Source organism: Elgaria multicarinata, chromosome 5, assembly GCF_023053635.1.
Source record: "Elgaria multicarinata webbii isolate HBS135686 ecotype San Diego chromosome 5, rElgMul1.1.pri, whole genome shotgun sequence".
Classification (NCBI taxonomy): Eukaryota; Metazoa; Chordata; class Lepidosauria; order Squamata; family Anguidae; genus Elgaria; species Elgaria multicarinata.
Window position 1 is genome coordinate 42,534,864 of NC_086175.1, and position 13,847 is coordinate 42,548,710.

A 13,847-nucleotide genomic window follows, 5' to 3' on the forward strand; every position below is an offset into this window, starting at 1 on the left:
GGGAGGAGCCAGCCCCACTGAACTCGGTGGGGCGGACTTCCCTGAGGGGGCGCGCCTATACGCTGTCCCCACCTGTGAGGAAGTCTCATTCGGCTTCTGAGGCGACATGCGTAGCGGATGGCGCTGTGTGAGTTGGCTGGCTTTTAAACGCTCCTTCCTGCCTGCCCGCCCGCCTGCCTTTGGGCCTGTCAGCCAGCCGGCGGGAGGAGTCTGTCAGCCTGCCTTGTGACCGGAAGGGCCGGGGAGCCGCCCCCGGAGGGAGAATCAGCTGCGGCGCCTCGCAACGGTGGCGGGAGAGACGCTGACACCGCCGGGGCCTGGAGCGACTGGAAGCGGGTGGACCGGCTGGCCTTGACTGGAGCAGAGAGGAGAGGAGAGGAGAGGAGAGGAGAGGAGAGGAGGGAGGCCCCGGCTCTGACAGACCTGGTAACGGGGGGCTTAGTCACCGCTGCGCCTTCCCTCCCACCGCCTCCTCTTCCACCACCACCACCACACCCGTCCAGCCGCCCTTCCTCGTCGTCCTTCCGTAGCCCCGTCCCTTTCCGTCATCCCCCTCCTGCCGACCCGCCGCGGTCCAGCATCCTACGGCTGCCGTTCCCCCAGCCCAGCGCCTGCCCTCTCCTCTCCCGGCCTGGGGGTGGGCGTGGTGTCCGGGCTTCAGGGGGGCAGGATCGTGGTAGCCGCTCCGAGCCCGGCCTGGCTTCGGAGGCGGCTGCTGGAGCTGGGGGTGATGCAAAGCGCCAGGTCCCATCTCAGGGTTAGCATGGAGAGCAGAAGGCTTGGCCCTCTTCAGGCTCATCCAATCGAGGGGGAAGCTGCAGCGGCCGCGGCGCCTCCCTGGCTCCTTGTATGAAATGGTGCAGAGGCACCATGACCTGCTTCTTCCCCCATTAGAACGAGGCGCTCTGTGTGACAAGGAAGTAGCTTGTTTCACACTGCAGGTGGTGGTGGTGGGGTAGCTCTGTTGCATTCTTCCCCAATCTGGTGCCCTATAGATGTTTGGCTAGAGATGATGGGAGTTGAAGTCCAAAGCACTTGGAGGGCATCAGGTCAGGGAAAGCTGCTTTGTTGATTGCCTTTCCATGTACAAAGCATTAAAAAGAAGAAAAGAAATCCCATTTTTTAAAAAAAAATATCAGAGAGAAGTGGCATGTGTCACCCCCGCCAGAAGTTTCTTGACTCACTTTGAGGGGAGAGAGAAAGATGCCCACCAAAGGTTTGCACTGGTAGTGGTGTGCTCTTGAAAAAATAGATAGTATGCGAGTTTGAGGAGTCAAGCTGTCCATAAAAGCAGTCCCCTACGGGTGCAATCCTATGCATATTTAGACAGGAAAAAATTCCTATAATTCCCATCATGCCCTAGCCATGCTGTCTGGGGAAAGCTGGGCATTGTAGGACTTCTTTCTGTCTAAACATGCATAGGATTGCACCCTAATTTTTATAAGTAGCAATGTCCGGAATCTTTAAAACTGAGATGGGTGAAATGTATGGCCCTCCAGATGTTGTTGGACTGCAACTTCTGTTATCACTCTACCATTGGTCATGCTGGCTGGGGCTGATGGGAGTTGAAGTCCAACAACATCTGGTGGGCCACACATTCCCCACCCTTGCTTTAAAACAGCATTACTAGGGCTTTGTAGTGTGTCATATTAGAACAGCAACACGTGAAGGCAGTGTATAATCTCTAAGGGAAGAAGCTGTAGTTTCATTCCAGTTAGCAAGAATTCTGACTAAAGAATTGATGTGTTGGGTTTTGCAATTGCTGACCAACTTCTGCATCATTAGTGTGTGTGTGTTGTAATATTCTGTCATGGATCCATATGGTTTTTTTGCTATTGCATGTATTCTGGGTGCTCAAGATCAGAGTAGCTACCTCTAGATATACATTTTTAATAATGCTAAGAGTTTGCACATTAACACATTTTTTAAAAAAATGCTTTACTGTGTGTGTGTTGTATGGAAATGGTTTCTATGTTATGTTACAGTATTGTATTTTTAAAGTTTTTAATCTTTGCAAACCACCCAGAGAGCTTTGGCTATTGGGTGGAATTGAAATGTAATAAATGGAATGACTGAATGAATGACAAGTGCTCAAAGCACTTTACGTTCTCAGCAATCCTTAACACAAACCTGTAAAATAGGCCAATATTATTATCCCTATATTGCATATGGGGCTGAGGCTGGAAAATAGTGGTCTGGATTTGTGGCTTGGGTGAAACTTGAATTGTGCATTTCTTGAATCTCACTCTTAGTCCCTATGATACACCAGCTCTTTATTTGTGTTTAAAACATTAGTAAGGCTATCATCATATATCCAACTATTTGGTAGTAAGCCCCATTAAAATCAATGGGGCTTCTGAGTAGGCATGAGGAATAGGGTAAGTAAGGCTGCAATCCTATACATGTTTAGACAGCAAAAAGTCATGTAACTCCTAGCATGGCTGGCTGGGGAATGCTGGGAGTTGTGGGACTTTTTTCTGTCTAGCATGTGCAGGATTACATCCTAAATTGTGAAAGTAAAACCAGGTAGTTTATTCTGGGATAAAAGTGTGATTTGTGTGAGCATATGTAACATAAATAAGAATTGCATAGATGTACTATTTTAGTAAAACACTTTTTACAAAGATAGAATGTGATATAAACATTATAATTTAAATAATTTTTAGAAATTTAATTTAGAATGTGCTGGTCTTCTAAGGCCATACAAGCAAACAAGTTCAGATGAAAAAGCTGGAATATTGGTTTCTTCCAAGTAAGAAGACCTGGGATGTAATAATGTTTTGTATACAAGTAATAAGTGATTACCCTTGATGCTTTAATGTTTTTAAAAAGAAAAATGGTTAAATCTATCAAAGTATTATTACTTTTAAACCAATATTATCATTGCCACTCTAAGGCTGCAATTCTAAACCGCCCAGAGAGCTTCGGCTATGGGGCTGTATATAGAATCATAGAATAGTAGAGTTGGAAGGGCCATCGAGTCCAACGCTCCGCTCCATGCAGGAATCCACCCTAAATGTAATATAAATGTAATAAATAAACACACTTACTGGAGAGTAAGACCCATTGAACACAATGGGGCTTCTGAGTTAACACGTTGGTAAATGGTGAGATAGCTATAACATATGATTAGTATAGACACATAACTAGATGATAACTGACAATTATTTATCATGGCTGGTACGTCCCAAGAACATAAGAGGAGCCCTACTAGATCAGACTAAAGGTCCATTTAGTCCATCATCCTGTTTCACACAATGGCCAACAAGATGCTTCCAGGAAGCCTGCAATCAGAGCATAATGGCAATGGCCCTCCTACTCTGTGTCATATTACCTCTTAAAGCTATTACTTACATTATCCATGCTTTGCCAAAGAAGTTCACCTCTGTATGTAAGATGGAAGGGGAATGTGTGATGCAGTTCTCTTGCACCTGTGCTGGAAGATGTCAGATTACGTACCCAACTCAAGCAGTCTTGATCCATGTCAGAACTGCTCTTTATCACTGGAAATGAGCCCTTCTGAAAAGCAAGTTCCTAGCCCTCATGATGATGACTTGTAAAAGTTTGAAAACTGGATAGGAGCGTATTCCAAAGAACAGAATACTAGAAGATCAGGAACCTAAATCTGTCTTTATGTTTAGTTTTAATAATTTTGAGGGACTGATGTTCAATAGCATTGATTACTCCACTTTACAATAGAGTTTAAAATAAGCTTAACGTAATTGTTTCCCGAAACAGACTCCTGTGTAGTTCTGTGTATAGCTAGGGTGAAAAGAGACAACTTGTATTGCTGAAGTTGTTAAAGGAGAGAGAGTGGTTTCTTCCTAAGACCTACTTCTTTCTCTCCTCCCACTCCCAGTGGTAACAGTTGTGGGCAGGCTGTGTATGGGCAAAGCTGTGTGGATATGGTCTGAGGACACATGATGCAGCTACCTGGCTGAAGCTTAGACGGTTTGGGTTTGATAAGTGCCTGGATTAGGAAAGCGCCTGGGAAGACCATGTATACACCACCTTGAATTCCATGATGGAAGAAAGGTGGGATATAAATGTACTAAATAATATATAAATGTCAAGCATGTATATTGCATGCGTCCTTCTATATAGTAGTTTTACAGTGGTGCTGTCTTGGTCAAAGCTAGACACATGCTCTGTAACATCATGGAGGTGTCCTCTTCCCCATCTCCAACTCTACCAGATGCTGGAGCTGATGAGGTTAGGGCCCATGGACAGCATATTTTGAACACATTTTGTTCAAATCTGCTTGCCCTATATTAGTTTCAGTCTGCCCATGTACTGGCTATCAGTTAACAGATGTACTGTTTCTAATGCTCCATTGTAAAGTCCCCTTATTTTTAAGAAATGTTAATGAACTACAGATTTGAACAGATTGATTTTAAACATCCTATTTATTCTTCTGTGTTGCATGGGTGTGAATAAAAATACAGCCTCTCTTTCTTCACTCAGCAGGCCATCTGGAAAGCACAATGAGTGTCAAGGCTTTCAAGCTTGTCCCCGCGGTTGAGCGGGAAATGCTAATGGGCGACAAAGCTCGAATCAGTATTGAATGTGTTGAGTGCTGTGGAAGGAACCTCTATATTGGGACGAATGATGGGTCTATCTGTCACTTCCTCCTGGAAGAGAAGAATTCGCCGTCCGAAAAAACGGCATTTTCGGTCACCAAGCAGCTGCATAAATATCTAAGTTTTCGGAAGGCTGTCGGAGAGTTGAAAGCAGCTTCGGCACTTAATAGACTTCTGGTGCTTTGTGACAATACCATCATGTTAATGAATATGATGAATTTGGAACCCATCCCCACGGGGGCTAGAATCAAGGGAGCTGTGACGTTCACACTGAATGAGAACCCTGTGAGTGGGGACCCGTTCTGTGTTGAGGTTTGCATCGTTTCAGTCAAACGGAGAACCATCCAGTTGTTCATGGTATATGAAGACAGAGTCCAGATTGTGAAGGAGCTTTCTACTCCAGAGCAGCCCTGTGCTGTTGCTGCAGACGGCCATTATTTATGCCTCGCTCTGACTACCCAGTACATTATCCTGAATTACAATACTGGAGTCTCCCAGGATCTTTTTCCTTACTCTAGTGAAGAGAGACGACCAATCGTGAAAAGAATAGGCAGGCAAGAGTTCCTGTTGGCTGGACCTGGAGGATTAGGTAAGGCTGCAGTGTTTCGTTGCATCCCATATGAAGGATTTTTGCCTTGTCTGCCCTCAAGGCTTGTTCTTCACAATCAGACAAAACATGCTCCATTCAAATTTGTTCCTTTATGCAACTTTCTGGGAAATCTTTATCTAGTATCAATACCATGCCATTGTATTTCTGTAAAACAAGCTAGGATTTCACAGTAGGAGGGCACACAAACAGCAAACCAATAAGAAAATAAAAGCAAATTTAAAAATAAAATGGTGGTGGACATTGGGCTGGAATGTTGTCTAGTTGTTAAAGATGTCAAGGGAAATATACCGTAATACCTCTGACACTTGTGCTACTCCATCCCATACAAGCGTTTGTTTATTTTATTTGCTTATACACTTCTATCTGCTCTCCTGGTGCAATTGCATCATTTCGGGCAATTTGCAGCAATGAATATAACAGTCTCCTAAAACCAACAATAAAAAATCATCAATAAAAGCAGTTAGAACTAAATTATAAAAACTTTGTCTCACAAAACAAAATACAGCTGGAAACAAACAACAACAACAAAAATAGCCAGCCAAGAATGGTTGTATTAGCAATGGCTGTATCTGAGAAAAGAGTTGCTAAGTACTGTATTTCCTATCAAGAAAGTAACATGAAAGCTCAGCTTTGAGGGAAGAGTTGTCTCTAAAAGCTAATTGTGTGGAAGAGCTCCATTTAATGACCGATCAAATTTGCAGAAATCAGCTTGCTCTTAAAAAGGGCAGATTTGAAAGGGTCTAAACTCAGCTACAAATGCTATTTACAGCCCAATCGTATGCAATGTTATGCAGGCTTAAGCCCATTGAAATCAAAAGACTCAGGCTTGCCTAACTTTCCATAGGATCAAGCTATTAATAGCATAATTTGAATTCTGGTGGGTTTTGGAATTTCAAATTCTGTTACATTACATTTCTAATTGCCCTATATAGGGCTTAAATTGTGAATAGAATTGTGTCAGGGACTCGATGCTGTTAGAAACAAATTAGATAGCCCAGGTTAGCTTTATTAAGACAACTCTGGAGTTTATGGTGCAGTTTCAAGGTTCAAAAGCAACTTGCTTTTGATGAATCATAGCCTCCTACTGTAGCTAATACAGATAATTTTTCATAAAATCACCCATATTTGTGCTGCAGTATTTTCTAATGTGCCTGAATTCCTTTCAGGCAAATTATTTTCAAACAAGGTTGTCTTTGTAAAACTGCCATTCATAAAAATTCTGGGTGGGGAAAACAGCCTCATATTGAGAGTTGCTGGATATTTTGTAAGACAAAATACATATACAATTTCCAGCTTTCCTTGAGATCTGAGGAATGGCACATTGCCTAAACAGGATTGTAATCAAGGTGAGAGTCCGCTGTTGTCTTTGTGACTTGAATCGTATTTTCTTACAGCAATGGCCACTGATGTGGAAGAAATGTCTGCTATTTTCCATGATAGCTGAATGGGTTTTCCATGTATTGAAAGAAGTAAACCATCAAACCAGTTAAATAGGATAGACGGGAGCAGGACATTGATTTAATGGCCCATTTGTGAGCTTCCAGAGTCTGGCTCCTGTTGGAAACAGAATGCTAGGCTAGATGGCCTCCTGGGCCAATCAACACTAGGGGCTCATCTACACCAAGCAAGATATTCCACTATGAAAGTGGTATATAAAAGGCAGGCACCGCATTATTGCTTTATAGTGGTATTGAAGTGCACTGGCAACTGTTGGGGCCCATTGACACATACCATATACAGCTTTCATATCACTTTCATAGTGTCATATCCTGCTTGGTGTAGTTGTGTCATGGGCCCCAACAGTTGTCAGTGCAGTTCATTGCCACTATAAAGCAGTAGTGTAGATCCTGCAGTGCACTTCAATACCTCTATAAAGCAGTAGTGTGGCTCCTGCTTTTTATATACTGCTTTTATAGTGGAATATCCTGCTTGGTGTAGATGAGCCCTAGGTTTTCCCCTGTCACTGTAATGTCTGGCTCACTCATGCGGCACACAGTGCACTCCCATAACCATTTCCTTTCCTTTATTTCATTTCTGAACTACTAAATACACAATGCTCTTTGTGCAGTTCACAAAAATTAAAACCCAAAATATGACATAATATAAAAAAATTGACATATAAAATTTAAAAACAATTTAAAACAGCTGGAAAACAGTTACAATAAAATACTGAGACCCGATAAAAGAACTGACATTAAAAGCTCTATCAAATGCTTGGGAGCAGAGGAAAGTATTAACCTTGTGCTGATAAGATTGGTGCTAAGCGAAGCTCAGCACAGCACACTCTGGTTGTATCCCAGATTTCTTCATGCTACTTATGTCTTGTATATTCCATGCAGTATAAATTTTGGTTGGTTCTAAACTCATGGTACCGTAACTTGTCCTGGTGTGGCTTCTGCCTACAGAACTGATTTGGCAACCTTTGTTTTCCCCTTCACTTTGGGTGGGATGTGGGAGAAGCTCTGTGGGGAAGAAGTAGGGTTCTGTCCACCATTTGCTGATTAGAGGAGCATCATCAGCCATTACTTTTTTAAAACTGTATTTGCCAATGCACACCTACAGTGCTCCGCAGTTCTTGTGGAGCATTGAACAATACTGTTTTTAAAAATGAAATGGCTGACCAGGCAGCCTTTGCAGTGCCAAATGCAAAACAGCAGTGTCTTTGAGGAGAAGGGCAGCAATCAGCTTTTCATGACAGTTTTCTGTCTTCTTCTGAAGGACTTCCTCCTCCTTTTTCTTTCTCTCTACCATGCCCAAGAAATGGTGGGTGAAATCATTTCTTCCTCCTTTGAAGAAAATAAAGTTTGGGATGCCTTTTCAAGCCTTCCCAATTGTTCCCCTTTTTCTTTCATTTCCATGCCTCTAAAAACTATCAGTTCATAATGATTGTCTACTCAGAAGTAAACCGCATTGATTTCAATGGTGCTTAGTCCTCGGTAAGGAGGTCTTCAGATAAGGCAAGATGAAACTTTGCTTGAGATATAAGGAGAGCATAGCAGTAGGGTGACCATATGAAATGGAGGACCGGGCTCCTGTATCTTTAACAGTTGCATAGAAAAGGGAATTTCAGCAGGTGTCATTTGTATATATGGAGAAGCTGGTGAAAAACCCTCTTCATCACAACAGTTAAAGTGCAGGAGCTATACTAGAGTGACCAGAGGACAGGGCACCTGCAGCTTTAACTGTTGAGATGAAGAGGAAATTTCCCCAGGCTCTCCATATATACAAATGACACCTGCTGAAATTCCCTTTTCAATACAACTGTTAAAGATACAGGAGCCCTGTGGTCACCCTACATAGCAGATGGCTGTATATGTGCATTGGCTTTTGCGTTAGTTTGCAGAGGGTGTTGGAAAATGTGTTTTGGTGGTGGGTGAGTAGGCACATAAGGTGGACTTTATGCAAGTGCGCACCTGGTTCACATGTAAGGAGAAGCCACTGTCTGTGAATTTCCCCACAGGCCTTCCTGTTTTGAATATTTGGGTGTGGTGTAGTTTCTTGTTGTATGTGAACTGGTTGACAAGTCACTTAGAACCCATGTTTTAGGGTTGTGGGTGGCTTGTCAACCACTCCAACAATCCTCCTTCTCGCACATAACAAGAATCTATGGTGTGCCTCTACTACGGCCCGGATAATTAAAATGGTGGCCACCACCACAGTGAAACTCTCACTGGCCTCTTTGTAAAATGCCTATTGTTTCTGATTAAAGTAATGTGGAAATTTGCAGGTACAAAGGTGTTAAACATTACTTTAAAAAAGGACTTGAGACGGTAGGGCTCACCTTACAATCATCCCCCCCCCCCACTTCTAACACAATGCAAGCACTATGAAGCAACCTGTGGCACAAAATTGTGTTACAAAGTGATAAAATTCTGCTGATGGGATCTTTCATGCTCGTACTTCTCCCACAATTACTACACAGTACATTGGTGTGTGGCACTTGTTCACACTGTAAAACTACAGTTACTGTGCTGTATTCGTTATTGTGTGGCAACCAAGCATCAGTCAAAACAATATTGGCACAGCAGTGCCTTGGAAATGAAAGGGGCTCCAGTGGAGATCCTACCTTGGTCTGATCCAGCAAACCTGTTTGTAGGATATTACTCTGATCCCAGTATAGGACAAATTCTGTATAGGATTTTGATGCAGGCAACCTTTTGCAGCACTGCCCTTTAACATTTGGGCCTTTTCTGTGGCGGCACCCTAGTTATAGGATGAGCTTGTTAGAGAGGTTCACTTGGTGCCTATGTTGTGTTGATTTACAAGCTGAAAAACCTGTCACGGCTTAGTTTAGATCAGGTGCGGGCAGCTTTTGGCCCTCCATATGTTTTGGCCTGCAACTTCCATCAGTCCTAGACAACATAGCCAGTGGTAAGGGATGATAGGAGTTGTAGGCCAAAATATCTGGAGGGCCACAGATTGTCCAAGCCTGGTCTAGGTGTTAGATTTTTATCCTCCAGCACTAGATTGGATGAAAAGCATGCTTACTAGGGAGTAAGTCCCATTGAACTCTCTGGCACTTGCTTCCAAATTAAAATGCTTAGGATTGTTGTCATAATGCCTTTTCCTTCCGCTTACAGTCAAGTTTAGAACATAATAGATGTTGGAATGTACTTGAAACTTCCTAAGGTTAGCAGCTGTTTGACAGTGGAACAGAATGGGACGTGGTGTGTTCTCTTAACTGGAGATACTTAAGTAGAGTCTAGATGACCATCTGTCAGGGATATTTTAGTTGCAAGGTTCCTCTACTGAATAGGTGTCTGGACTAGATGATGACTAAGTTCCCTTCAATCTCTTTGATTCAAAATGGAATTTAATATTTCTTCCCTTTTAACAGTAAAAACCAAGGGCAACAGAAGCACAGAATGTTGGATTTGACATCATAGCACATCCTCTTATTTCTTGATTCTTCCACAATATTGATGGATCTTCATGGTTGTCGAAAGAGAAGCAGTCATGAAAGGGCAGCAAGTTGTTGGTTATGAAATTATTATTTCATTTTTACTGCTTGGAAGCGACGCTTATGGGTTTTCCTGCCCTAGTGCCAAAATAACTTGACTGGACTTGGGTATTATACACTTTGATGGGGTAGGGAAAGAAACTATTTCTGCTCCTGCTCAGACAGTAGCATGTCTTCGGCCAGCCCCAGGACCTGTCCTTCTTTGTGTATGAGTAATATAATTTTCGGTATTGATATTTTGAAATCTTAATGACTTTTCCGTCTAACAGTGAATGGCAGGGTTTATTAAATTAGTGTTCAGGTTATCATGCACATGAGAGAAACACTTTTTTTGTTCTGAACTCTTGCAAAAGGCACCTTCGTTTGAGGCTTTGCAGTATGTAAATCTATGCAAATAACAGTTTAAAATCCAGTTAATCAGCTGGTTGTCTGAATAATATTTCATTCATTATTCCCTTTATTAACTGGCAGGTATGTTTGCAACTGTTGATGGCATTTCCCAGCGTGCTCCAGTTCACTGGTCAGAAAATGTGATTGGTGCTGCCCTCTGCTTTCCTTACGTAGTTGCTCTTGATGAAGATTTCATTACAGTGCATAGTATGCTGGACCAGCAACAAAAACAGACACTACCCTTTAAGGATGGTCATATCCTACAAGACTTTGAAGGTACTATCTTGTTAACCTTGCAGTGGTGCACATGTGGACTCCCCCCCTTCCCCCCCCCCCTAAATAATTGCTTTGGAGAATATTTAAGTTTAATTTTTTTTATAATCTTTAAAACTGCAAAGGGTGGGGACTTGCCAAGAATTCACTACCAACCTGTTTTCCCCAATCAATGCTCAATTGAATATTATGGGTAGTATCCAATGCTGCCACAGCGCTAGTGCTAACGACATTGTGCTACTGGAAATGTGCTAAGTAAAGGGAGAAAGCCACCCTTTGCCACTTTCCTCCTTTGTCTAGCGAGTGCTAATGCATTGATTCACACTAGCACAAGGTCATTATTGCTAGCGCTATGCATTGAATTACATTCCGTGATATCTACGTTCCTTCATCCTGTGTGTACCCAACAAATGTACCATATAGACTGAATGTTTTTAGCCTTATAGACTGAATGCTTTTATTTCATTTGTTCAGGACCAATGGTACTCTGAGCCAAGGAAACCTGGAGACTGCACATAATAAAGTTTGTGAATGTGCATATTTACAGGGCATGAGATATTTATATAACTATGTGGGTTTTATAGAATTTGCCAGACATGGTGTATGCGGTGGAGGCAGTGAGTGAAGGGACAACCACATCATAGATCTGGAGTGGGTGCTAGCTGTTCAAGGGCAGCAGTTTTTACTGGAAGACCTGTCCTAAGTTTATTCTTTGAGCGTTCAATAGACAAAGCTGGTTCATTTTCCAGATTCATTCATCAACAATGAAGTTCAAAGACTTTTATTTTTAAAACTATTACTGATGCATACTTGTGGATTTTGTCTCTTGGAAATATATGAACAATGAATAGTCAAGTTTCTAGCTGTATCATTCTGCATGTAGATGAGATTCGAAGTCTGTTTACCCCCTCTTCAGTCTTGATTCCTCTAATATCACTGAGAACCATGAGCAGTTGAGCAGAAGGAGAAAATGTATTGGTATTATTCTCAGAACTCTTGAGCCTTCTCACAGGGTGGCAGAATCTATCTGGGATTGCATTGCGAGATGAGAAACAGGGTGGTACATAAGAAGATACAAGATATAGCTTATAAACTCACCTGGGATATTAAAAGCTCTTGATGGAGAGCTTGAGCAAACTAAACAACAATTTTGAATTGGTGTCATTTCTGGCACAATGAGTATTCTGCTAGGCTGAAAACGTCCCTTCTGTGAGTGGAAGAGGCTTTCTGCTAGCGGGTAGGCACCATTGGATCCATGTCATTATTCTCACCAACAAGAAAACTTTCATAGATTCAGGAGGAACCATTGCCTACAATCAGAAATGGAAGTTAATGTGAAAGTGTAGTGCTCTTTGTGCAAGTGTTGCTTGAACTAACTTCTGTGGAAAGGCAATTGCTGAATTCTATAAATAACTAAGAAACATCAGCAAATCTAGATTCCATTAAACTGAAGTTTCACTTCTTCAAAATTGAGGGAAAATGCATTTGTGGAAGCATAAGCAAGCATTTGTATATATTAACGGTGTTTGTGAATACCTGCTAGCTCTTGCCTCCTAGAACCCCTTCACTAAAATGGGCAACAAAGGTGTTCAGGGTGCAATCCTATGCATGTTTAGACCAAAAAAAGCATGGCTGGCTGGGGAATGCTGGGACTTGTAGGACTTTTTTCTGCCTAAACATGCATAGAATGATGCTGTCAGTCCCATTGCTACCTAGATTTTTGCTAGCTGCCACCTGCTTCATGGTGAATCACCATTATCTGATAGAAATTGTTGTGTTGTATTTCCCCTGAAATGGTGTATTTCTCTTCTTAAAAGCTGTATTCAATATTCTATTCTATCTTTTATAATATTCTTTGCTGTGATGTCAAATGTAAATTGGACATTTTGTTTTCATTTTTTTTAACATTCAGGCAGAGTAATTGTAGCTACCACCAAAGGAGTATACATCTTGGTGCCGCTACCTCTGGAAAGGCAGATTCAGGATCTTTTGGCCAGTCAGAGAGTCGAAGAAGCCCTAGTGTTAGCAAAGGGAGCCCGAAGAACTATTCCAAAAGAGAAATTTCAGGTCTGTCTGTCTTTTAAATATATCTAGCCATGTGACGATGATGGAGTAGCAAACAAGCTGTGAAGGTGAAGCTTTGTTTTGATTGATCTGATAACATGTTGGAATTGCAAGGAAGGTGCCGTTCTCAGTGCAGTTTACAGGATGCCCTCCGAATGAATGGTGCTGTTAGGAGGCTGTAGAGTTGGGTTAGATTGGGTGTGTTTTCATCTCAAAGCAAGTTCCATTGATTTCAACAGGCCTTGCTTCCTGATGGGGCTACTAACGTAGCAAGTTCAGGAGCAGGCAATAAACATTTGTAGAATGCACTTCACATTTTCGAAGCACTTCACACATTGGAAACCGCATGTAGCGACAGTACATTGGTTTAAAAACCAATGGACTATCAGGAGTGCATGTCCGCCTCTTCCACTTTATAGCACAATCCATGATCAGCTGCTTCGAAGGTTGTGCAGCTTGATGTCCAATATGCTAGGTTATTTAGCCCCTAAATAGCCCAGAAATCTAGGTTCACATGTTATGTTGCACAACTTACAGAAGAGCAGATTGTGGGCTGTTCTTTGAAGCGGAAGAGGTGGGCGCACTGCAAGCTATGCACTTGCGCGTCCCCAACAATCCACCGGTTTTACCTGGGAACCAGGTCGGTGTGTGTAGTATCCAAAGAATGTCCCTCTGCCAATGGAAAGCCTCTATCAGCGGAATGAGGAGGGGTGAGTTTTTGTGATCTGCAGCCCCTTGTGACCCCCCCTCCCCCAGCACCTGCATTTTTACCCTCCTCTACTGCCAAAAGGCTCCCAGGGCAGCTTACATAAGATCGATAACAAACAACAGGCTTATAATCTAAAAGACACAACAAAAAAGGAATGGGATGGGGAGTTGGGGAAACAAATTCAGCCACCAGTTCTTAAAGTTCCAAAGTTATTATAATGACAAACATGAATGGAAACAGTTGATGGAAAGAGGAGCTCAA

General features: G+C 42.4%; 1 protein-coding gene across 2 annotated transcripts in view; it reads left to right on the top strand.

Moving 5' to 3' along the window:
* The first annotated feature begins 261 nt into the window (after nt 1-261).
* TGFBRAP1 (transforming growth factor beta receptor associated protein 1) overlaps nt 262-13,847 on the top strand; it is a 30,504-nt gene continuing 16,918 nt past the window's right edge. For both annotated transcript variants that reach the window (XM_063126221.1, XM_063126222.1), the window contains exons 1-4: nt 262-426; nt 4,465-5,169; nt 10,622-10,816; nt 12,726-12,880. In XM_063126221.1, the coding sequence (XP_062982291.1) occupies nt 4,485-5,169; nt 10,622-10,816; nt 12,726-12,880 (1,035 nt within the window). In that variant the 5' untranslated portion in view covers nt 262-426; nt 4,465-4,484. The remainder of the gene's footprint in view (nt 427-4,464; nt 5,170-10,621; nt 10,817-12,725; nt 12,881-13,847) is intronic.